General features: G+C 27.9%; 3 protein-coding genes across 3 annotated transcripts; all 3 read right to left on the bottom strand.

The window, feature by feature from the left end:
• Positions 1-2,491: 2,491 nt before the first annotated feature.
• Positions 2,492-5,601, bottom strand: LOC130956324 (uncharacterized). The gene is made up of 7 exons (XM_057883360.1): positions 5,355-5,601; positions 5,151-5,245; positions 4,525-4,648; positions 4,285-4,403; positions 3,499-3,679; positions 3,234-3,377; positions 2,492-2,868 (listed from the first exon to the last, which is right to left on the bottom strand). The coding sequence occupies exons 1-7, from the start codon at positions 5,580-5,582 to the stop codon at positions 2,578-2,580; spliced, it is 1,182 nt and encodes a 393-aa protein (XP_057739343.1). The 5' UTR covers positions 5,583-5,601; the 3' UTR covers positions 2,492-2,577.
• Positions 5,602-8,146: 2,545 nt separating this feature from the next.
• On the bottom strand, positions 8,147-10,677 carry LOC130954248 (uncharacterized). Its single transcript, XM_057880979.1, has 4 exons — positions 10,448-10,677; positions 9,680-9,967; positions 8,961-9,185; positions 8,147-8,651 (listed from the first exon to the last, which is right to left on the bottom strand). Exons 2-4 carry the CDS (start codon positions 9,929-9,931, stop codon positions 8,406-8,408), a joined length of 723 nt encoding a protein of 240 aa, XP_057736962.1. The 5' UTR covers positions 9,932-9,967; positions 10,448-10,677; the 3' UTR covers positions 8,147-8,405.
• Positions 10,678-11,455: 778 nt separating this feature from the next.
• On the bottom strand, positions 11,456-12,580 carry LOC130955958 (uncharacterized). Its single transcript, XM_057882973.1, has one exon. It carries the CDS (start codon positions 12,367-12,369, stop codon positions 11,848-11,850), a length of 522 nt encoding a protein of 173 aa, XP_057738956.1. The 5' UTR covers positions 12,370-12,580; the 3' UTR covers positions 11,456-11,847.
• Between the last annotated feature and the right edge of the window lie 12,625 nt (positions 12,581-25,205).

The following is a 25,205-nucleotide window of genomic DNA, read 5'->3' on the forward strand; positions in this document are numbered from 1 at the left end:
TAATAAATCTATTTATTTATTTATAAAAGTTGATACCAATTTTTTTTACAATGAGTTTAAGTCATCTTTTCTTTACTAATGATGTCACATTAGCAATTTTAATGATTTGGCAAAAGATAAAAATCAAACAATCACTATTTAGTAAAATGTTTTTAAAAAATTAAAACAAAAAACTTTTATCTATTATTATTCAATTAAATGCAATAAACATACATTAAAAATGTCATAATAATAATAATTATAAAAAATTTTAGTTAAAAATATTTAAATTCTACAATTTATATATATTAACACTCCTACTATTCTTTATTTTTTAATCTCTCATACCAATTATCAAAAATTTCTTAATTTAAGATATTTTTATATATTTTTCAATCTTATTCATTTTTTTTAATTATTTACAAATTAAAAAATGCATGAAAAGACAAAGCGTAGCAATTAATGCAAATCAAAAAATGAAAAAAAATGAAGATGCAATTTTGTATAACTCTAATATAAATAACTTATATATTTTTTTAAAATAAATAAATTCAAAATCTTAAAATAATGTTTTGTAAAATATTTCTAATATAACATTTATTAAAAAATACACTATATAGTATAAATAATCTACCTCTTCGCGCGGGTCTCACTCTAATTTTTATCTAACGGCACTTAGGGTCTGTTTAGGAAACACCAATAAGCTACTTTTTTTTTACTTTTGACTTATAAAAAGTTACATTAATAGTGTTTGGTACAATTTTTTAGATAAATTTTTAACTTTTCAAAAAGTTATTTAAGAGCTTTTGAAGAAGTTAAAAAATGTGACTTCTCCTATTTTCAAAAGCTATTTTATCACTTCTATTTAATACACAACTTTAAAATAAGGACTTCTATAATAACTTTCCAAATACAAAATAACTTATTTAAAAGTTGTTATTAATAAAAGTCCTTATATTTTAAGCTCGTTTTTTAAAAAAAACTTATTTAAGAAGTTTAGCTAAACTGGTCGCCTTTTAGTTATCAATTTCAGATGAACTTAACTGCATCTAAGTTTTCACCTAACAATTTCATAAGGTTCAGTATCATTTATTCCTTAAACTCTAGCTTTACTTGCCCCAATAGTAAACAACTCATCTTTAAACGCTCCTTGTTAAGTATATTTATTTTTTCATGGCTTGTTTGGAACCATTTTAATACGAAAAAATAATTTTATTGTCTTTTAAAAAAAATATTTTTATTTAAAATAACTTTAATATATTAATAGAATGAAGTTCAATTTTTTAGTTTGAAATAACTTTTATATGAGTTAATTTTTCTTTTTATAATTTTATCTTTGACAAAATTATTTAGTAATTATAAATAAAGATTTTTTTGACATTCGAAATATTAAGTCTGAGAAATGTGAAAATTGATTTAAAAATTAAATTCTTTTTTATCTGATTTATAAATAAAAAATTGAAATTAAAATTTTTAAAAAAAATTTAAATCATTCATTTTTATTTATTTTAAAATAAAAAAATCAACTATTGAATAAATTACTAAATTCTAGTTCGTAGTATTCCAAACAAATTCTTAAAGAGCGCCGCTGCAGTTCTTATTTTACCTGATCAATATTTGTATTTTAATTCTAATTAAAGACAATATTCATCAATTGAGAAAGAAATCACTTGAGCCCTTGGCATAATAAAAAGTAGAATTATCCAACAAATTAGAAAAACTACCACTAAGTTCCTAAATCTAAAAGAAAAATTAAGTAAGCAAAAGAACTACGATAATAGCATAACTAAAACTAGAATGTTGACCAATTGAAGGGAAAGGTGTTCGTGAATGTAAAGAAGGCATTCATAAACCTGTTTTAGTGTTCACAAAATATTGAACTGATTTAACACACTATAAAACTTTTTGATCAAACTCTTAGACTGAGAGAATTGATAAATCAAAATTATAGAATTCACACGTCAGAAATTACAAATTTAATGTTGATTAACTTTTTATTTTAGTACTTTACAATTCTTCTCTGATTTAAAAGATATTTATCCAAAATTTTTAACACAAAATTCAGTTTCCAGGATTTCATGGAACAAGAGTAGACTTAAATTCCAAATGCGTAGTACAGAACTTGTTTATATCAAAATTAATCTTTTATTATTTTAGATAATTCACCTAAAGAAATGAAATAAAATCTAATATTACTTGAATGTCCTAAATCAAATAAAGTCGCGCATGTCTTCATTTTATATAAATAGAAGCTATTAAACTCGATTTATTAGAAGTTTACATGAATATACTCAATTCGATTTAAATGAAATAATACTTAAATCGAACTTAATAACTTCAATTTACATAAAATGAGGGCATGCACATAACCTTATTTGATTTAGGACATTTAGATAATATTGAATTCCATTTAACTTTTTTAGGTTAATTACCCTATTATTTCCTTCCCCATAGTAATAAATCTGAATTAAATCATTAATCAGCCTATCACAAAGAATCAAAGATACAACGGTAACAAATTTTAGCATTACATTACATAGGTTTCTCTTCATGATCATCAACTACAAAAAGCACAGAGAAGTGAAGCAGATTGATCATTCACAATTTAGTCTCAGAAAAATAAGTAGATGAGACAGCCAAGCCTTGAACATCATAAGTGCGAACCAATCTTTGCCTCTTGTTAGGTGTCTCCAACCAACAGAACTCTAAATGGAAAGACTTTGACTCCGCCACACTTTTCGCCACGTCACAAGGGCACCCCATGTACATGCCACCTGGCAACAATATCATTTGGTAACCACCATCAAATGTAACCAAATTATCCGATATTGTTCCGGTCCAATGCACATTGGTGGTAACATCTTTCCCTTCAGATGTTGAAGTAACATCCTGATATACCCAGGTAATAAGAACAAAAACAAGTATTAGGGAAACTCTTCTGACAACAAATTATAGATAGAGATGACTGGAGAAAGGGAAAGAGAGAAAATTTTAGTTGTCCTTGTCCCAAACAATTTTTAAGCCAATTTATGTGCTTTCAAAAAGAAGGGACATGGAGACACTACTCAATAGATTCAAAAGGTTGAGGTGGTAGAGAAAAGAGAAGACAATGTCAATTAAATCTCATTAACAAAGAGACACTAAATGGAAGAAAGCAATATAAAGTCAATCTCCAAATGGACTATGATGTCATCATAATGTTTCTTTTTAAAGCAAGATCATAGCACAGAGCATGTTAACAAAATGCAAAATACCTGAATAAGTTGGCCATTGTCGGCTATTTCATGTAACACAACTGTATTGGCTTCAGCAATTGTAGATCCATATACACCGCTTCGTTTTGTGACAGAATGACCTTTCCATTTACCAAGAAAGGGTACAAACTTATCCTTCCCATCCTGCAATGAATGAAAATGGAAAAACAAATAAGTAACTATATTATTTGTAAATAAATACTCAATGTCAGCAAAAATAACACCAAAAAAGAACAAAAAGCTGCACATAATCCACTAACTTCACCTTAGTGCAGTCAAGTAAAGGAGGAGAACCATCACTTCTTTCCTCTAGGAAGACAATAAGCATGTCTATAGTGCCTTTTGGCTCCAAAATGTGAAACGCTCTTGCTCGCATATCTCTCTCTAGAGAATACAGGCAATTCTCACATACAACCGAAGGTCGGCGCGAGGGAATCTTGAGATTTCTGCACCATATTTGTAAAAAAGTCTAATGAAGGTAGCAAAACTAATGTGCATGTATGTGTCCATGAGCATATTGGAAAAGACGCATCCAACCACTAAACAATAAACTCTTTTATGGTTATCAGTATAAATATACAACAGCAGAGCATTCGCAGTCTAATTATTTGCATATTAGGATGTTTTAGATTAAATGGGTAAGATAAACAGGAAAACTTCATCAAGTGGAAAAAACTATCATCAAGATCAGTTAACACACAGAGATCTGAAAGCAGATGTTAAACAATTGGTTTCGGATCTGCTTTCTCTATGGATATTCCTCAAATAATTTTGTAAAAGCATAGCATAAAGCTCCTTAAATAACCACAAAAATTTGTACTGCATTTTGCATTACATATCAATCGAAATCTTGCATAAGCTGATGATATCATGCATGTTATCAAAATGTTATAAAGCTGTCTCTGAGTAATCACTATTCTATATACTAACATGTAATGCAAGTCCCATCACTATAATTACCTACTGCAGCCTTGATTTCTTTCAACTAATGTATAGATATGTCAATAGTACCCTGAATAAAGTTAGGTAGAAAGCCGAAAGAAGCCCTTACTTTGGTGATTCTTCCCCGGTGTCATCTTCTCCAAGCACTCCTTGCCTTAGTACTGCTTCCAGCATGCCAGCTGTTTGATACCGCAGTGCATATGCTTTTTCTGATGGGAAGAAGCCTATCTGCAAACTAATTTTAATGGAGATTTTAAAGAAGCATTGGGATCACATTCACAACAAAAGAACAAAAACAGAAAAGAAGTTGTTTATGCTATGAATTTCCAGCTTTAGAAGAAAATCTCACTTGTTGATATTTATCAACAGTAAACATATTGGTTTCCTTGATTTTGTATTCTCCCCATTCTGTCTCATCGTCATTGTCGTCTTCACAAATTGAAGTACTGGATGATGGCTGTTTAATATATAGTCTGCAAGGACAAACATAACCAAATTATTTAAGTTTTTATTCAAAAATTGAAGAATACAGTAAATTAAGATCATAGAGATTTTACTAATTCCATGTTCAAACTCCAGAATACCTTGTTATTACGTCACCTAACTTAACCTTCCACCTAAGTAACTCGTTGATAAAGAAGTATTTCTCATATTCACTAATTTAACCATAGCTTAACAATATTTTTCCTTATGAAGCATCATGCTGTATCAAAAATAACAAAACAGCAATAAATTACACAACAGTATATAAGAGAGTACTCATAGAGTATTGTATCTAAACTATCCATTAATAGTTAATGTTACATTTTATAAATACAAGAGTGTCGAGTGTTATATAGCCCAAACACCAGGAAAATCATCATAAACCTTATACAAATAAAGTAGCAAAATTCATCTTAGTTTTGTTGTAATTTCCCTTGGAATTTAACAAAAGAAACAAAAAAAAAGGTTTAATCAAAAGAAAAGGTTGCATACGTTTGAATGAGGCTCATAAGCTCATCCTCCCCGTAAGAGCTGGCAGCAAGCTTGGTAGTCAGTTGTTGCAACAAATTCCCACAAGAATCAAATTGCTACGGAAATGAATCAAGTAAAAGATTATTAAATGTACAGAAACAGAGTAATTTAGCATAATTGGTTGGTTGGAAGTTAAAAAAGATTGATAATGAAGAAGAATGTTACATAGAAAGAGCCGTTCCAATTTCCGATGTTAAGGTCAATAAAGCGCCGGAGATTGTCGACGCTCATTGCAGCATCTCCGAGCGTTGGAGAGGAGGCTCTGCATCTAAAGACACACTTTGGTTTAGGGTTTGGTGGAATGAGGTTAACCGAAAAGGGTCTAATGGTGGTGCTGAGGTTGGAGAGTTTGGGAACTGAAGCAACTGAAACTGAGCACTGAATGGAAGCCATTGGAATTTGATAGCAAAACAGTGAGGTGGCAACTTGAACTTTCTTAAATATTCCATATCTTATCTTACTTTTTTTTACTGTTTATTTATTATAAATTTATTTTTGACGGTGAATTTATTAATTTAAAATAGTTTTACGCGTATATTTAATGATGTTTATTACATCGATAAAAATAATTATTTTTTTATATTGATCGCGTAAATAATCATTTAAAAAATAGATATAATTATATAATTATGTAAATTATTTTATATAATTAATACATTAAAATTAAATTTTTTTATTTATTTATTTACTTAGTATTTTGTTTTAGTTTTTTGTCCTGAGTATTTTGGTTTTAATCATTAAGATCTAAAATATATTTTGTCCCACTTAAAAAACTAGGGTAATGGAGAAAGTTAATCGCTGTTAAAAGAATTAGAATAAGTTAGATGAATAAATCGAATTGGTTTAGAATTTGTTCCATTGCAATATTTTAAAGTAACAATATATTTGTAACTCTTTTTTATTATGTATTATGTATAAATTGCCGGTGGATATAGCAGTTTATAAAAAAATAATGGACAGCGTGATTTTCGAAATTTAGTGTATATTTTTTAATAAATAAAAAATTTAAAATTTTTATTATTATTTAATTAAATTTTTTTTTACACAACTACGTATGCTTGGTTATAGTTGTAAACTGCTGTTTGGTTATAGTTGTAAACTGCTCTTATATTCACAGAATATAAAAATTAAATTTTTTCCTCAAACACTTTCAAAAAGTATTGAAAATTATTTTTAATATTTTTAAAAAATAATTTTAAATATGTTTTCTGTACATATTTATTGTTGCTTCTAGAATAAAAATAAAGTTTTTAAATATTACCACAATAATTTTTTGGTAAGAATAAATTATTTAGATAAATTAAATTTTAAAATAATATATTTTCAGATATTATGTATTTATATGATATATATTTTAACTTATTTTTAATATATATTGTATACAAATGAATGATTTAGTAACTAATTACTTAGGATTTTTTTTCTTATAAAAAAAATATTAATTCCCAAAATAAATTAAAAATATATTATTTCGCAAAATCCACTTTTTTGTTTGTTTTGGATTCTCATAAAGTTTGCCTAACAGATAAGAGAACTCAAATGAAAAAGTGGATCTCAGAAATAATGTCTTTTTAATTTGTTTTGGAAATTAAAAGTTTTTTATCATTATAAAAAAGATTCCTAATTATTTATACACATGTAATATGGTTGAATCCAATATTTGTAGAATTAGTTTAGGGCTTTCCTGCTTAATTGATAAATACCCCGATTGTGACGAATTTTATGTAAGGAAAAACTACCAAAAGTACCCATGAAGTTTACGAACGCTGACAAAAGTACCCATAAACTAAGGAAATTAAAAATGTACCCATGGAAGATGGATTTCGTATGACAAAAATATCCAAATCCTAATTTTTTTTGTTTATTTTTTAATAAAATTTTCAAACTACCCCCACTCTTGACCTCAACTCACTTTTTCAACTTTTCATAACCCAACCTGTACCTTTAAAACCTTTGTCATAGTCTCATGGAGTCCAAAACTACTCCTATAATAGACCAGGCCAAAATCAATGATAGTGGTGGTGGTAGAGGACTTCGACCGATTCCTGGCAAATAAATTTAGTATGGTGAGCTCTTTCCCATTTTTTTCGCCAATCCTTTCACACAAAAAAAGCCCTCAAATTAAGAAAAAAAAAAGGAGAAAACAATTGAAACGATTAAAAACTGTTCCTTTATGATTCTTTCTCTGATTCTTCATCGGTATTGATTGATTTTTTTGTTAATTTCGGCGCTGCAATCCTCTGTTGTGTTACTATCCAAAATTTTCACCATAAAAGGTTCATTTCGTCTGTTGTAGGAGTAGTTTTGGACTTCATGGCAAGAATTTTAAAGGTGCATGTTGAGTTATGAAAAGTTGAAAAAGTGAATTGAGGTTGAGGGTGGGGATAGTTTGGTAATTTTATTAAAAAATAAACAAAAAATTAGGGTTTGGATACTTTTGTCATACGGAACTCATCTTCCATGGGTACATCGTTAATTTCCTTAGTTTATGGGTACTTTTGTCAGCGTTCGTAAACTTCATGGGTACTTTTGGTAGTTTTTCCCTTTTTATTTTTATCTTTGAAATATGCAGAACTCTCGTGTAAGAATGCTCACATTTTTTCTCTCTGATCATTATCATACAGGTCAATTTCTGAGTTCCTTTTAACCTGAAATGGCAGACTTGCAAAGCCTCCTTCAATCATACAAGGGAATGATACTAAAATCGTGCACGCACACTCTGGCGCATACAAACACAAAAAGGGAAAATAATAATGATTTATGAAAACCAAAATTATTTATAGGAAGCAAAATCTAAAATCTAAACTGATCATTATATTTGCACCTCAGCAGATATGAATTTGCACATCCTATAATTCAAAAACAAACTACCCTATTTTATCCTGGTTGCATGCTATCATTTGGCCACAGTGCAAACAAAGTTAACACTAACGATGCATCTTAAGTGAACTCTTGAATTAAATGGAATCAGACAAGACTTTCTATGATGGGTCCATTAATCAAGTTCACCAACATAATGTTCCACTTCCACCCAAAATTGCTTCTGAATTTATTTGGAAAGTTTGTAATTCTCAAATGTTGACACATCGTATGAATGTTGAATATGCTCCCTATGCCTTAAAGAAGAAAACCATCCTAGCTCATATGAATTGATCTAACTGCAAGCGTAGCTCCACTAATTAAACAAGGGAGAACAGGAATATACAGAGTCAACAATCATTCATCTGAATTTGATTCCATGTACTTCCTAATGGCATCTCTGTAGTAATCAGTGTTGCTTGAAGTTGAGGCGTTCTCAGACTGACGCTTGTCAGCTTCCTTCTTTTCTGTCAACATCCTGTAAAGACGTGTCCATTTGTATGCCGCACGCTTTAATCGAAGACTTTGCTTTCCAGTTATCATATAGTTGATGCCGTCCCTAGCTAGCTTTGCAAGTTCCATGCCATCGATGACACAAATATACTGTAAAAGATATAATATGCTACCCAATGAGATATGGCATATCAGCATATACAATATATAAAACTTGCAAATCAAACTTCAGCAAGCAGGTAGTAGCTCTTAGTAACAGTTGATCATTCTAAATTTTCAACACAGCTCCGAGTGGGAGTTATCTTTCATTAAGTATACACAAGAACAATATTACAGCAATTATTAGCTACATGCCTACATCCCTTATAGCTTTTCCTTCAATCACACTAAATAAAGAATGAGAACTATAATAATTGCTCAATTCATGCAACACACGCGCTTAAGAGACAGAGAGAGTACCACAAACAGAAAGCCGATTGTTGCTAGAACGACTTGGAGAGTCTCATCTGACAACCCAAAGCGTCCATCATCTGATCCACCTGAGCTGCCGCCACCACCGCCACCACCTCCATGTGGTGGCTTGGCCCCACCTCCCCCCTGTTGAATTTGCTGTCGGAATAAATCCTCAAGGGACTGTCCCTTAAATTGTTCCATAGTTTTGTCAAAAGATGTCCACGAGCCATCCTAGTTACATCAAATCAACCAAAATATCAACCTAGATATATAATACTAAGTGAAGAAGCTAGAGCATCTAAGCTACCCTGTATCATCTATTACATACCCCACAACATGTTTTTGGTAAAAAATTATAATAGGAAATGGCTTGACTGCTTGAGAGTTATTTAAAGTGCTACTTCTAATCATCTTGTCCATTGATCTGATTTGGCCCAGATTACTAATTTCACCGTTGAAAACGTATCATGGGATTTTTTTTTCCTTAGCTAAACTACACTACACTATACTCATTCACCTACCCGGTTCCAATGCCACTTACACATTATTCATGCTGTAACTAAGAACTATTCCAAGTTGATTCAGCATGGATTAGGCAAAGAACCAACCAATGCCTAAAGAAAATAAATTTTAATTTTTCTAAGATCATCTAAAGTAAAATTAAGCATCTATAATGCTAAAGCGATAAATGCCAAATATATATAACTCAAATGAATGTGCATTACCTGATTATTTTCCATCATGCCTTGTCCACCGGCTAAACAAACATGGAGTGGTTTCCGAGATTTTAATATGGGTGCACATCGCATGTTAGACAGAGGTTTTACTAGTGGGCTCAAGGAAGTCCCCATGGAAAGAGGATCCCAATTCATTTGCAATGCACCTGGTGTCAAAGGAAGCCGGCGACCCACAGAAGCATTACTGAAATAAACCTGAGGATTCACCACGGTAACTTGAATTGTTGCATTCATCATCATTGAATCAAAAGGCACCTAAAATTCAAGCATTAACTCCTGCGAACCGCAAAAGCATACTCTAAGTCAGATCATTCTGGATGAATTTGCGACTTAAAAAAAGTGATTAGAACTCTGTAAACAAATCTGACCCCGGATGTTTTCCTCCTTACTTGTGGTGTTTCATAGCTTCACAATTTTGTAAATAAAACAATAAAACTAAGGAGGGAAAAAGGGATTTCTGAAACACCCTTATAAAAGTCTGACATATCTACCTACTAGTTTTTTAATTATATTCAAGAACTGTGATTAATCGACGAAAATTATTAAATTCCATTGTTTTCATTTTCAGCTTCACTACTAAAATCATGAAAAGCTGAAAATAGGAAGTATAGATTAAAGGAAAAAGAGCATCAGCTAAGAACATAGCCAGACATCACTAGGACTATTATCAAACAGATAGAAGGCACAATTCTCAAAAAGTGCTATATTCTCTAGAAACTTCTTATGAACCCTAAAACGCAGCAGTAGGGCACCGACCTGGGCGAGGCAGGGGTGGAGGAGGCGGCGGCGACGAGAGAGAGAGAGAGAGAGGCGGTGGAGGGGGTTGCGAGCCGGAGGGGCGGTAAGTACTAGAAAGAGGATAGGGGGAAAAGTGTTTTTAGCAAATTTTGTTTTCTTCTTCTCTTCTCTTCTTTTCCTTTGCTTCCGATTTTCCCTTACGGCTCTGAATAACGAGCGTGAAATATGCCGTTGCTTTCATTTTATATATACTAGTGAGAATTAATGGTCTAATAATAAATCTAATATAAAAACTCGCGCAGTCATCTTTATCAGTGTATATATATGTGATTTAATTTATTTTTTGATCATACTATATATACACTTTTCTTTTTTGGTAGATGAATCCTAAGTATATAATAAATATCCACACATTTTTTATATACTTACCAATTTTTTCTTATCGATTACAGTTGATAGGACTTAACGATTACAGTTGATAGGACTTAAACCGAGACCTTTAAAATGAGAAGGAAGCCGCATGCACTGTGAATTATGACTCATTGACTACTATATATACTAAAATTAACTACATATGTTTGACTTCTGAGTCGGGTCGGGGCCTTCGAGTTTCTGTATTGGATCTGGGCCAATTTTGGCCCAGATCTCTGACCCAAAAAAAATCCTGGCCCAGATCTCTGACCCAAAAAAAAATCCATTGGTTTAATTCGATGCCATAACTATCAAAAATAACTTTGATGCGCCTTCATTTAGCTACAATGATTTTTTCAGAAACATTGATGATTGTGGGAGCATAAAGATGTATCCTTGTTAAGCCCATTGCTTTGTTACTTCGGGTTGTATGCTGGAGTTTGTTAAGATCATATCAATAGAATTCGGAATTCCACTTAGGACTCGCCGGAATCATTTTTATCTTTTATTTCTTGGCTTTTACTACATACCTTTTTTCTGATCCAATTATGGGAAAATATTATATGCTTTTGAAGGTTGAAACACATCTAAACACCATTTTCAATTTTTCATAACACATTTAATAGGGCCTAAATTAGAGGCACCCATTTTCAGCTCTAAGGACTTGATTTCCTCAGAAATTATTGGATACAAGCAGGACGTAGATTATGATCTTATGGAAGCTGTCACCATACACGACATTTCTAATCTCTAACATTAATTTACAAATGTTGTTACAAATTGGGGTTGATTCTGATCTCAACAACAACTTTCATTGAAAATCAAAGAGATACTCTCTTTCAAACAAAAATCTCAGGAAAAGAAAATCCACCTCAAGGTTTGAAGAAAGAAAGACATTGACGTTGCAGATTTGCAGCTACAGTTTACAAAACAAACAAGTACAATTTCTTAATAACGGAGAATTAAAATGAAAACAAAAAACCAGGGCTACCTAGAACAAAAACCTTTCATACATAGCCTTCAATTAAAGTAGGTTTCTTCTCTTCTTCTTCACCATTTTTCTTCTTATTCTTCCTTTCATCATCTTCAATTCCCAAACCTTGCAATTCATCAATGCAAGGTTCTTCTTCACCTTCTCCCAATTTAGCTCCTTCTCCAACCACAATTTCATCCACAACCTCCTCCACCTCGTCGCCGCCGCTTCCACCAGAGACTTTCACCTCATCGCCGCCTTCTTCGCATCCTTTCTCGATGGCACATGCTCCGGGCGGCTCGTTCGGCTCGATCCCGATCACGGCGTCGGAGGTTCCCTCGGCTGCGGCTGGCCACGGGTCGTTGACGCAATCTCCGGCGGTCTCGTCATCGTCATCGGAGAAAATCGCGGCGGCAGACTTCACGGCGGAGGCTGCTTTGAGGAATGCTTGGTGGATAGATTCAGGCGGAAGAGCACAATCTTCAAGGCCTGCGTCTTCGAGGCGCGGGGGTAGAATCTGCTGCAGTAACCCGTGTTGTTCTTTGGTGGACTCCATTGGAAAATCAGGTACCGTTTCCGAATTAGATTTTTTTTGTGATTTTTTTATTTTTTTATTTTTGGGTAATGAAACCCTATTTACTAAATCTCAGGGGAGGAAGCGGTTGCTATATTAAGCTCCGGAATGTGGCGGTGAATGAGGATGCTGCTTCTGTGAGTGTCGAGAAACCTCTATGGGCTTCGTGAATTTGGACTTTCTGCTAATTTTTTATAGGCTTTTTGTTGTGCAGACCAGGTGGCCTACAATTCACGACAAATAAAACTCCAATGATGGAATAAAAGTATAATATCTGTTGCACGCAGCAATTCATTGGCTAGCGACAGATCTTTAAATAAAGTTCAGATTCGTGATAGATTGGTTCTTAACCTGTTAAGTTAAGAGATACTATAAAAAACAAAGTATAAAACCAATTTGAATTAGTCTAATAATCATGATTAGATTGAGGGAAAATTATATCTTGTACATATAAGTAATTTATTTACCAACCATAAATTTTTAAATAGACCTTCTTTTATAATTTCTAAACAACTCTCTTATAATCTATTTTAAATTTTTTGGATTAATTATAGTTAATTTTATCTAATTTTTAAAAAAATAAATTATTTATTTAAAAAATATTTGAATTTTTTTAAAATAAAATAAAAAAATTATTATTTCTTCAAACTCGATTTTTTAACTTTTATTTTTTAAATACGATTTTTTTTAATGTGCATTCGTCTAACCCTATGAATATAGAATTTGTCTAGTCCGGCGAACTTCATCCAAATTTTTTAAAATCTAAACTTCTAAACCAATTATCATTGTTCTCTAAATAGTATATAGGTTTTTAAACAGTATATAAGAATAAATAAAAAGACACAAAAATACACAGGTACACAAGAATAAGCCATATTTAACAAGAATTTCTTTAATTATAAATAAAAAAATCATTACTTCCCAAAAAATACGACTTATTCTTGTGTACTCCTCTGTACTCTAGAGACGATGATAATGGTTACTATTATTAACTTTCCAACTTTTTTTTTTCTTCAACAAATCTAATATGAGAAAAGCTCTATATCCATGTAAAAATTACATGAATGGTATCCAAGTAACTTTCACTCCACGCCCCCACACCCCCATTTATTTTACACGCGCCTCTTATAACATATATAACGAATCCTTATTTTGCGTGATCTACCTTTCTCAACGTAAACCTCTTTCGCGTTCTTCTTCTTCTTCTTCTTCAACCTAATTAAATTCGTTGTCTCCTCTTTCGCGTTTTTTTTCTCTGCATTATGGATCTGGATTGATTCAATGCAATTATCTTCGTCGTTCATCTTCTTCTTCATTTTCTTCTTTGATTTGCACTTTTAAATTGAAACAATAAATGAATCAACTTCAAATCAGTTGAATGAATGCGATTTTGATGATTCTTCTCAAACGCATCAATTTGATGAGGTTTGGATTATTGAATTCTAAATTGAATTTAATGGAATGAAATTTCTAATTTTATTTGAAGTGAATTGAATGGATTGAGGTGATCTACATCTGAATTGAATTCAATTGAATTGATAATATGTAACTGTGAGTAATTGTGAGTATTAGTAATTGTGAGTAACTCAGAGTAAATGTGAGTAACTTTTCAATTCGGTAAGTACTAAAGAGGTGGTTAATCACTTTCATGTTTTCGGTTCGATCCACAGAAAGGAGTCTAACAAAAATTAGACCAATATGTTCTGTTTTCTTCCCTAAGCACTATATAATTGTTTCACCGTAATTAAGATTTCGGTTCACCATGAGTACTGTGTTCGGTTCATTCTGCACTATTCAAACTCTTCTTCCTCACCTGCTGCTTCTTCACCAGAGAGAGAATGAGGAAAAGACAAAAAAATGCAGTAGCAACAACAACAAAAGAATGACGATAGGGTTTCAGGGTTTAGGGTTTTAAGGTTTAGAGTTTATGGGTTCAGGGTTCAGTGTACATGGGTTCAGTGTGTTTCAAACTTTCGGTTCGCCCTGTGTATTAATTTCGGTTCACCGTGTTCATAGTTAAGAGTTTAGAGTTTAGGGGTCAGGGTTCAGGGTTTTAAGGGTTTAGGATTTATGATAGGGTTCAGGGTTTAGGGTTTAGGGTTTAGAGTTTAGCATTTAGGGTTCAGAGTTCAGGGTTTAGGGTTCGGGTTCAGCGTTTATCGTTTAGGGTTCAGAGCTCAAAGTTCAGGGTTTAGGGTTTAAGGTTTAGGGTTTAGGGTGTAGGATTTAGGGTTTAGGTTTTAGGGATTTAGGGTTTATAGTTTCAGGGTTCTGGTTTTAGTGTTTAAGGTTTAGGGTTTAGAGTTCAGTGTTTAGGGGTTTATAATTTTTTGGTAAACAGGAGAGCGATTTGGATTACTCTTCTGAAACGAATCAAACTGACAAAGTTTGGATTATTCAATTTTGAATCGAATTGAATGGAATGTAATTGCTAATTTCAATTGAATTAAATGGATGGAGGTGTACTATATTGAATTGAATTGAATTGATAATATGTAAATTGTAGGCAGAGTTATTTGAATTTGATTTTATATAATGGATTATGTTTCATTCACTCAGTACTATACAATTGTATTATTGTCGGTTCATCATAACTAAGATTTCGGTTCACCATGAGTACTGTGTACGGTTCACCATGAGTATTGTGTTCGGTTCATTTGGCAGAATTTGTTTGAATTTGATTTTATATAATGGATTATGTTTCGTTCACTCAGTACTATATAATTGTATTGTTTTCGGTTCACCATAACTAAGATTTTGGTTCACCATGAGTACTGTGTTCGGTTCATTCTGTACTATTCAAAACTCTTCTTTCTCACCTTCTACTGCTTCTCCACCAGAGAGAGAAGGAGGAAAAGACAAAAAAATACAACAGCAACAACAACAAAAGAATGACGATAAGGAGAAAACACGTGAAGAAGAAGGAACGCGAAAAAGGAGGAGAAGGAGGAACGCGAAGAAGAAGAAGACGCTCCGTGCGTAAACAAGCCTGAAAAGAAGAAGAAGAAGAAGAAGAAGAAGAAGAAGAAGAAGAAGAAGAAGAAGAAGAAGAAGAAGAAGAAGCGTGGGGGAAAAGAAGCGTTGGGCGATTTCGTGAGTATTGAGCGCGTGTATTTCACATTTCATTTAATGGTATTGGATTTTTTTAGTGTTGGACCAATTTGGTTACATAATTACACGGATGTATAGCATCCCCTATCTGATATTTATAAAAAAAAAAAAAAAACATATTGAAGTTCGCCGAAGAATAAGGCGAACTCTATAAAAATATAGAAGTTTGCCTAAGGGTTTGGAAAAATAATAAAAATTTTTATTTTATTTTATAAAAAATTTTAAAATATTCTTTCTCAAAAATTTAATATTTTGCAATTAAATTTTATTTATTAAAATATTTTTTAATAAATTATTTCTTTAGTGACTAAATTATATTTTACAAAAATATCCTTTAAACTATTTTTTATTAAGATATCTTTCAATAAATTTTTAGTTATTAAATTATAATTTTATAAAAAAAATTAACAATATTTTTTTTGTATATTTTATTGTTAATCTCATGATATCAATACATATTATTAAACATGATTTTACAAGTTTGGTTTAATATTTTTTTATATTTTATTAGTCTTATAGAAAAGAATTTTTTAATTTAATGTTAAAATAATTTGCATTAATATCACAATTTAATCATTAAAAAGATAATATTAAAGAGTGTTCATACTCGGATCCAATAGATAAAAGCCAAACCCAATAAAAATGAAAGACCCATTTTTTAAAAGTGAACCTTATTATAAACCGATCTCTTTAAGGAAGTCGGACAAAAATATAGAGGTCCAAATCTACTCCATCTAGAAGGTAAATCCCAATAAAACCTCCAAGATAAAGAGAACACTTATCTATCCGAAAAGATAGAACTACTTCAACAAAAGTGGTTATCTATTCTACTACAAATACACTGGCACCCGAGGTATAACAAACTTTCTACTCTACTAAAAACCTGCTTAAAGTCCTTGCTAACTTAAGTATAGGAGTCTCTTGCAGGTACCACTCCCACCTCCTCACGAAAAACTCGAACAAACGGCACTTCGGCATATAAGTTGGACGCTGCCACATAAAGGGATTTGGACCTCACATTCAGGCCCAAATCAATGTTTCAGGTAACTTTCGGAACAAAGAATATCTTAGTAAAAAAAAATTAATCATTACAAAATATTTTAAAGGATATTTTAATAAAAATATAATTTAATTATTAGAAAAATAATTTGTTAAAGGATATTGTAGTATATAAAATTTAATCACAACAAATAAAATTATTATTAAAAGATATTTTTGTAAAAAAATAATTTTTTTTTTAAAAATAGATAAAATTAATATTAGTTAACACAAAAATTTTAAATAAATTAAAATTTTTAATTATAAAAAATATATATTTTACAAATAAAAAATATTATTTAACATTTTTTTTAAAAAAAAGTTGAATTTTCTTAAAAAAAAATTAAGGAGCAGGTAATTTGAAAATGACAATGTGAAATTGGCACTTGGCACATAGTTTATAAATGAAATATGGTACCAAATTTTTTATTTTCAGTACGACAAATAAAAGTAGGTATTAAGAAAGTAGAGTATGACTAAGGTATTATGGAAGGTGAATGATAATATAGAAAAAAAATCATATAGATTTAAAGATATGCTTTTTTGTTCATATATTATGCGGGTTAATATTCAAATTTATTTTTGAAAGATCACGTGATCTTTATTTTCGTCTTCGAATAATTTTTTTAATCAAATTAGTCCCTAAAAGATAAAAATAAGTTAAATTAGTCCTTCTGTCAGAAAGTTCCACGTGGCATGATGACGTGGCACGCCACGTGGTAGGTCAACGACACGTGGCAGGTCAGCGACACGTGTCATGACACGTGGCAGGTCAGTGACACGTGACATTGACATGTAAAAAAGTTTTTAATAGTCAAAATAGTCTTTGAAAATCCAGACATAAGTCATTTTCATCACTTAAATTTTAAAAATTAGTCAAACTAATCCTTATATATTTTTTTTATTTTTTCTTCATAATATTAAATTTAAAATATTTTTTGATACTACTAATTTTAATAGAAATGTAATTGACAAATAAAATATTAGTAATCGTATCTTTTCTTCTTAAAAATTTTTTCAATAAAATTATCTCTCTTCTTTAATTCTTCTCAAAATCTCTCTTATTCTTTTCTATTCTAAAACATTTTTCTTATATTATTATATTTTACTGGAATATATAAAGACTAGTTTGACTAATTACTATTTTGACTATTAAAAATTTTTTTACATGTCAAGTGACACCTAGCATACCACGTGTCGCTGACCTGCCACGTGGCGTGTCACATGTCGTTGACCTGCCATGGGGCGTGCTACATCATCATGCCACATGGCACTTTCTGACAGAATGACTAATTTGACTTACATTTTATCTTTCAGGGACTAATTTGATTAAAAAAATTATTCAAGGACAAAAATAAAAATCGCGTAATCTTTCAGGGATGAATTTGAGTATTAACCCTATATTATGCAATGAAACACATGTCTTGAATGATGTAATGATAGATAATGCAAGAAAGAAAAAATAAAGTTTATAATTATTAGAGTGTAGTAGAGTTGGAAGTGAGTTAAGTCTACTCATGAATTCGCTCGAGCTCGATTCATTAATAGTTCGATAAGCTGAACTTGTGAGCTGGTGAGGCGAGCTTGAACTTAAAAGTGAGCTCATAAATTAAATGAGTCGAGTTTGAGTTTGGATAAGCTCAGTTTGTTAGTTCGTGAGCTAGCTCGATTATATATATAATATTAAAAGTATAAATTAAATACATATAAGATATGAGTATTAATAATTTAATATATATATTTTAATTATTTAAAATTTTATAGTCATTTTTTATATATAATTTTTGATGTAGGACATAAATAAAAAAAATTTATAATTGATAAATAGACGATATATAAAATTTATTTTTTTTAATATTTGTTAATATATACAAGTTATAATTTATGGATATAGAATTATAGCTTATATTCTAATTATTTTGGTCAGCTTGTGAATTTTCGTTGAGTCGAGTTTGAGCTTACGAAATAGACTCAATTATTAATGAGTCGAATCGTGAGCCAAGTTTTAGTTTTCGTGAGTCGAGCTTGAGCTTAATCTAGTTCGCCTTAACTCGACTCACTTCCAGCCCTAAGTTAGAGATTACTATTTTTATTAGGGAATAATAAAAACGAAATTTTTAGAAATTGAAGGATTACCTTATATTGTGTTAAAGTTCTTTATTTCTAATATAGTATTAAATGAAAATTATTACAGAACATCGTTTATACTATATGTAGAACAAAATAATTTTAGATATAAATTAAGAATAATTTTTTAAAAATAAACAGTTAAGACATTATTTTTAATTAAATTTGGTCGAACAACTTACAAAGAATAATTGACAAAGATAGTACTAATTTAATATTAACTAAATTTATTTTATTTTTAACAAATAATTAGCATGCAAAAATAATATTCTTAATTTTTTTAAATAATTTTGCTTCAAACAAATTAGTACTTAATAAATAAATGTTAAAATTTTAATTCATGACATTTTATTAAATAAATCAATTTTTAAATAATATAAAAAGATAAATTAATTTTTTTATTTCAATTTTTATTAATTTGATTCTTTTATTAAATTATTTTTAGTAATAATATGCAAATTATTGTACCATACTATAATTACCGTCTTTGCATCTATTCTATTTATATAAAAATTGGATTTCTACACTTAATGATGGAGCTAACGTGGCATGCTTCTGAGAATGTTTCTCGAATTATTTCTTTTAACTCATTAAATACAATTTATTATGAAATTATCTATATCAACTAATTGATTTGATTAAATATTTAAATATTACATAATCATTATAATTTATATCAATTTGTTTTAATAGTATTTTCTAATTTATTTCTTTTAATATTCTGGTAGTATTTTTAAATTTATTTTTTAATTTATTAAATCAAATTAGGTATATTAATTAATTTGATTTGATTAATTTATTGATAATTAAAATAATAAATCTATGAATAAAATAAGCAACTGAGATATTTTTAACTAATAATTAAATTAAATTAAATTATATATATTGAGTCAAAATCAAATCATGTGAATTAGATACTAAACTAAAATATGATGATTTCTTACTTATTCAAATTGAATGCAATAAATACATATTAATTTTGTTAGATACTCATGGTTTTCTGATCTTCTATATATAGACGACCAAACAAAATTATAAGAGTCATTATTTTTATCGCTCTTGCTATTCAACTCTTTTTTTTTTATGTAAAATTTCTTTTATGTATAAATGAGAAGGTATGGATAAGTAGTGTTTGGTTGATTGTTTGTTTATAACTCAAAAATGTCTCAAATTTAGGCATTACCATTGTTGATGGAATTGGACCATAATGCACTCGGCATACTTGCGGCTTAAGAAATCAGGTCGTGTTCGAAGGCACCGATGCAAACTTTTGGAGCTGTCGACTGCCACTGAATTCATGCTATGGCTAGAGCAGATTATGATATAGTGAAAAAACGTTCATGCATGCATACTATTCTTCTTTATATATGTATCTCTCTATTTTTACAATTCACATCTTTATATATAGAATTTTTTTTACATTATTTAAATTTGATATTTTTCTATTTTTACGCTTTTAATCATTTTTTATCTTAATATTCTGTTCTCATCAATTTTCATATTTTATTTTAGGTAAACTTTGTTGTTCAAATATAATCATTCATGTTATTATTGAATGTTATGAATTTGACTTGATATTAATAATAAATAATTCAAAAAAGGTATGTTTTGGAATAATTTACCTAAATCCAAATTGTTACGTTAAATAGATGAAGATAAATATTTTTGTATTAGATTTGTTATAAAAGAAACTTATAAAAATGTTATGTTATATAATATAATTTGATTATATATTTTTTATCTTCAATCTAAATTATTTGAATTGGCATATTATTTATTTTTAAATTTAATTAAATATCTAAATATCTTACAATTTAAATATAATTTAATTTATATAAATACATGACTTTTAATATTTATGTAATAAATTTTAGAGATATTTTTGTAAGTTATAATTTTTTATTTGTATATTTAACTTTTAATAATATTTTTTATTTATTAATATATTATTTCAAACTTATATATATAATATTTAATTTTATAATTTTGAATTATTGCATAAATATAATTAATATGATCTTATTTCTATTATTTGAATATCAATAATGCCTTAGAAATTTTTTATTGTATAAGTTACTTCAAGAAAAAAAAAATAAAATTTGATTTATAAAAATTTAAACTTGAACATTTATTATGATTAAGCTCAAATTTTAATTTAATTTTTATATTATATAAAAATTAAATTCTTTAATTAAACACTTATTTGTTTATGATAGGATATTATATATAACTTTTATATTGGCAATTATATTTCAATTGCTATACAAATGATATATTTTAGGTATTTATATATTTTTTGTTATTTTAAAAATTATTATATATTTTTAGAATTGTTTAATTATGTTTATTTTTTTAAAAGGATTCCCATTATTAGAGAACAACTAATGTTTATAATAGTCTGAACTTAAAAAAATACAAAATACAAAATATTAATACTCTGAATTTTTAAAGTAAAAATCTTAAAATAAATATATATGATTATGATTAATGGTTATAATTGGAGGTTTTTATTTTATTCTAATTTTTTTCAAAATATATTTGCCTTATTTAAGTTTTATTTCTTTATTTATTGCTATTTTTTTGGTACACTTAACTATCATTAATTTATATAAATTAAAATTTATACCTTGAATAAAATAATCACGTGTCTAAAAAAATAACAAAAAAATATTTTTAGTTTTAGTATAAATTTATGTCACTTTAGTTTTTTTTTACATCACATCTTATATTTTTACTATATTTATAAGAGAGTTTTTATTCAAATTAAGAAATTTTTTAATTATTTTTCTTTCTTTTAGTTTTATATATTATTTACTAATATAATAAAAAAATAAAAATAATAATAATTATTCACATAATTAAAATAGATATCTTAATATATACACGATACTATATATACCAAGAATTATTATATATAATAAATAATTATTTATATAATTTATTATATAATTTTCTCTTCTTAATATTAATATTTAATGAATATAAGATACAAAATATTATTTATATTATTTAACATACAAAATAAATATCTTAAGTCATCATCTAGAACAAGAAGTATAATAGTGGAAATGTTTACTTACTTATCTATTCTATTATATAAAAATCGAGCTTTTACACTTAATAATAAAGTTGATGTGGCATGCTTCTGAGAGTGTTTCCTAATTTATTTCTTTTAACTTATTAAATACAATTCATTACGATGGCATAATAATTATATCAACTAATTGATTTGATTAGATATTTAAGTATCACACAATTTAATATTATGTATATCAATTAATTGAATATAATTGTTAGAGTACAATTAAGATCAATTTGATCAATTAGCATTATTCAATATATCTGAATATTTGTTATAGGATATTACGTCTTTATTTTTTTTATTCTCTTATCATTTATAAATATCCTTCTATATTGTATCATTCTACACAACTTAAGTACTCACAAACCTTTTTCCTATTGCTCCCTCTCCCCTTTCTAACTAACATGGTATCAGAGCCATGATATCCTCTTTGAAGAGGATAAGTTAAATTTCTTTTGGTAAAATCACTATACTTTTCATACTTTTTTTCTGTGCCATTTTTTTCTTTCTCTTTTGTCAATGCTCTGATATTTTTCTGAGCTCACTAATTAGCTCATCTACTACTTACTTATTCTCATGAAGAAATTATATGTTTTTCGTCACCTTTCGATAGTTTATCATCTCTTCGCACTTTGTCACTTTTTAGCAGTTTTCCGGCCGTGCGCCATCTTTTCAACAATTTTTCGACAATTGGCAACTCTTATGATAGTTCCGTCTATGTTCTCTTCCGGCAGTTCCGTCTGTGTTTCCTTCCAGCAGTTTTGTCTGCGCTTTCTTCCGACAGTTCCGTTTGCTTCCTTCCTACAGTTCCGTCTGCGCTTCCTTCCGGCAGTTCCGTCTGCGCTTCCTTTCGACAGTTTTGTCTGCGCTTTCTTTAGGCAGTTCTGTTTGTACCGTTCTATTAGTTTATGCATTTTTTTTATTTAATTGTTTCAAATAAGTTTCAAACTCAAGTTGTCACTTGAGTTTGAGGGGGATGTTAGAGTATAATTAGGATCAATTAGATCAACTAGCATTATTTAACATACCTGAATATTTATTATAGGATATTACACCTTTATTATTTTAATTCTCTTAGTACCATGAATACTCTTCTATATTGTATCATTCTACACAACTTGAATATACACAAATCTTTTCTCTACTGCTCTCTTTTACCCTTTTTAATAATAATAAATACAATTTAATTTAGTTAGAAGTTCATTGTTTTATAGTTTTCTATAAACATGACAGAATAAAATTGTAAAAATAATCTTTTTATTACTTTGGATATTTTAACTTTTTTTTCTTTTTTTTTTCTTTTTATGTGTAATTTTGTTTTATGTTAACTTTGTTTATTTAATGATGAAATATACTCATGTTAATTCTATCATATAATAGCTTATTCTTTCCCTATATATTTTGATTTGTTAGTTACTATTGATTTTGGTGTTTTCATTTTTTTAATTGTTCTTTATTTTTTTATGACTTTATAATTTAAAAAATAAAGCAAAACAAGAAAAAAAATGATGGCCGAAGGCAGAAGCTAGAAGCCTAAAGCAGTAATATCATTCATCAACATTATTATTATTATTATTATTATTATTATTATTATTATTATTATTATTATTATTATTATTATAAACTTTATTTTTTTCTAACATTTTTTAATATGAGCTTTATTTCTTTTTTATTATTATTAATGCTTTTATTATTTTTTTCACTAATTATATATCTCCTTATAATAATTTTTTGATAGAATATTTTTTTGGTTTAATATATTTTTTTCATATTTTTTGTCAAAAATAATTTATATTAGGAGAAAAAAAAGATACAAATTAAATTTTAAAATTTAAATTTAAATAAGATGTGTAAAGGTAATTATTGAATTCATTTGGTAGATTTAAACTCTTTGTATTATTGTCACTAAAAATTTTTAATTCTATTATAAAATTCTAGATATTTTTTATCTTATTGTTCTTAAATTATACATTATATCGTGTATTTGAAGAGTTTCATCTTTTTTGAAATAAGTATGACATTATATACTTTTAAGTAACAAAATTGATTATATAATAAGATACAAATTTTTAGAATTTCTAGCACAATTGACAAATTTTTAGTTTCAAAATAAATTTTTATTCTATTTTGTTATCTTTTATTTGATTTTTTACAAATTTTTTTATTTTCTTAATTAAATATAATTGTAATAAGTCATCACAAATTTATGTTTTATAAAGAAAATTTATCAATCATAAAATACAGAAGACTTAACCAAAAAATTTAAAAAATTTTGATTAATCACAAAATAAAAAATTATGAATTGTGCTTTAATTATGTTGTAAAATACAAATTGAAACTATTTAAAATTAATTTTTTTACCATTAATGTTAACTTAAATTATAATAAGGTAAAAAGTAAAAATCGTATATAATAATTTAATTTAATTATTTATACTACCAAAATTATTTTTTGTTATATCCCATTTATTTTTATTCATTGGTGATCTTTAAATGTCTATTTTAAATAAAAATTTGAATTGGTTGAATTAATTTTTTGTCGATCAGTAATATAATTATTGTGATATTTGCTTTGCTTAGTAATATTTTTTAATTTATTTAATCTGATTGATCATTTCTTTTTTATTTTATGCTAATTTAACTAATTAAAGTTAATAAATTTCAGTTATTTTATATCTTGTAACTTTTCATTCAAATAATGTATTTCAATTAATGTGTTAATACAATTTTAATATTTATATGTCATTAATAATGTATTTCAATTAATGTGTTAATACAATTTTAATATTTGATTACTTAATTAGAATTAATTATATTAAAAGATTATATTAAAATTATGATAGACTAATTATATTGTTATTAATTAATTATATTAAAATATTAAGATTATGATGGATTATCATTATTTTATTATTTTTTATTTTTGATATTAATTCAGATATTTATTTTTTTTATAATTATTTTTTATTCTCTTATTCTATGTATTTATTCTCATAAATCTTGCTAAATTAAACAAGGTACTCTATATCTTCTTTTTATTTTTCTTTTATATACACATACAATTTATTATATTATTTTTTTCTGTCTAATAATTTTGTTTCTCTTTTATTTATATTTTTTCCTTCAATATTTTATTGGTTTTTATTTTTTTAAATTTTACTTTAATTTATGTATTTATTCTTATTACACCTAACATTTTTTATTTATGTATAATATATATTCTTATATATGTTATAGAAATATGATTTGATTCTATTAACTTGCCAAATTATTTTGAAAAATCTAAAGCTAAAGATAGCACAAAAATATATTTATAAATATTTTACTTTTTTGACTAAAAAATGTAATATTTTTTTACCATATTTGTTGAAATCTTAAGTTAAATATGAATATTGATTTTTGAAATAGAATAAATATATTTTAAGTTTTTTGCATCTAAAAATAATATTCTATCAATGTTA

The sequence above is a fragment of the Arachis stenosperma genome, chromosome 10, assembly GCF_014773155.1.
Source record: "Arachis stenosperma cultivar V10309 chromosome 10, arast.V10309.gnm1.PFL2, whole genome shotgun sequence".
NCBI classification, from domain to species: Eukaryota; Viridiplantae; Streptophyta; class Magnoliopsida; order Fabales; family Fabaceae; genus Arachis; species Arachis stenosperma.

Excerpts from the sequence above, each read along its gene's own strand:
- LOC130956324 (XM_057883360.1), bottom strand. The coding sequence starts at position 5,582 with ATGGCTTCCATTCAGTGCTCAGTTTCAGTTGCTTCAGTTCCCAAACTC. Across the intron at positions 4,404-4,524 it reads CTGTTGATAAATATCAACAA|ATAGGCTTCTTCCCATCAGA; the intron begins GTGAGATTTTCT and ends ATTAGTTTGCAG. Across the intron at positions 2,869-3,233 it reads ACAATGGCCAACTTATTCAG|GATGTTACTTCAACATCTGA; the intron begins GTATTTTGCATT and ends TGGGTATATCAG.
- LOC130954248 (XM_057880979.1), bottom strand. The coding sequence starts at position 9,931 with ATGATGATGAATGCAACAATTCAAGTTACCGTGGTGAATCCTCAGGTT. Across the intron at positions 9,186-9,679 it reads GCATGATGGAAAATAATCAG|GATGGCTCGTGGACATCTTT; the intron begins GTAATGCACATT and ends TGATGTAACTAG. Across the intron at positions 8,652-8,960 it reads CAATCGGCTTTCTGTTTGTG|TATATTTGTGTCATCGATGG; the intron begins GTACTCTCTCTG and ends TATCTTTTACAG.
- LOC130955958 (XM_057882973.1), bottom strand. The coding sequence starts at position 12,369 with ATGGAGTCCACCAAAGAACAACACGGGTTACTGCAGCAGATTCTACCC.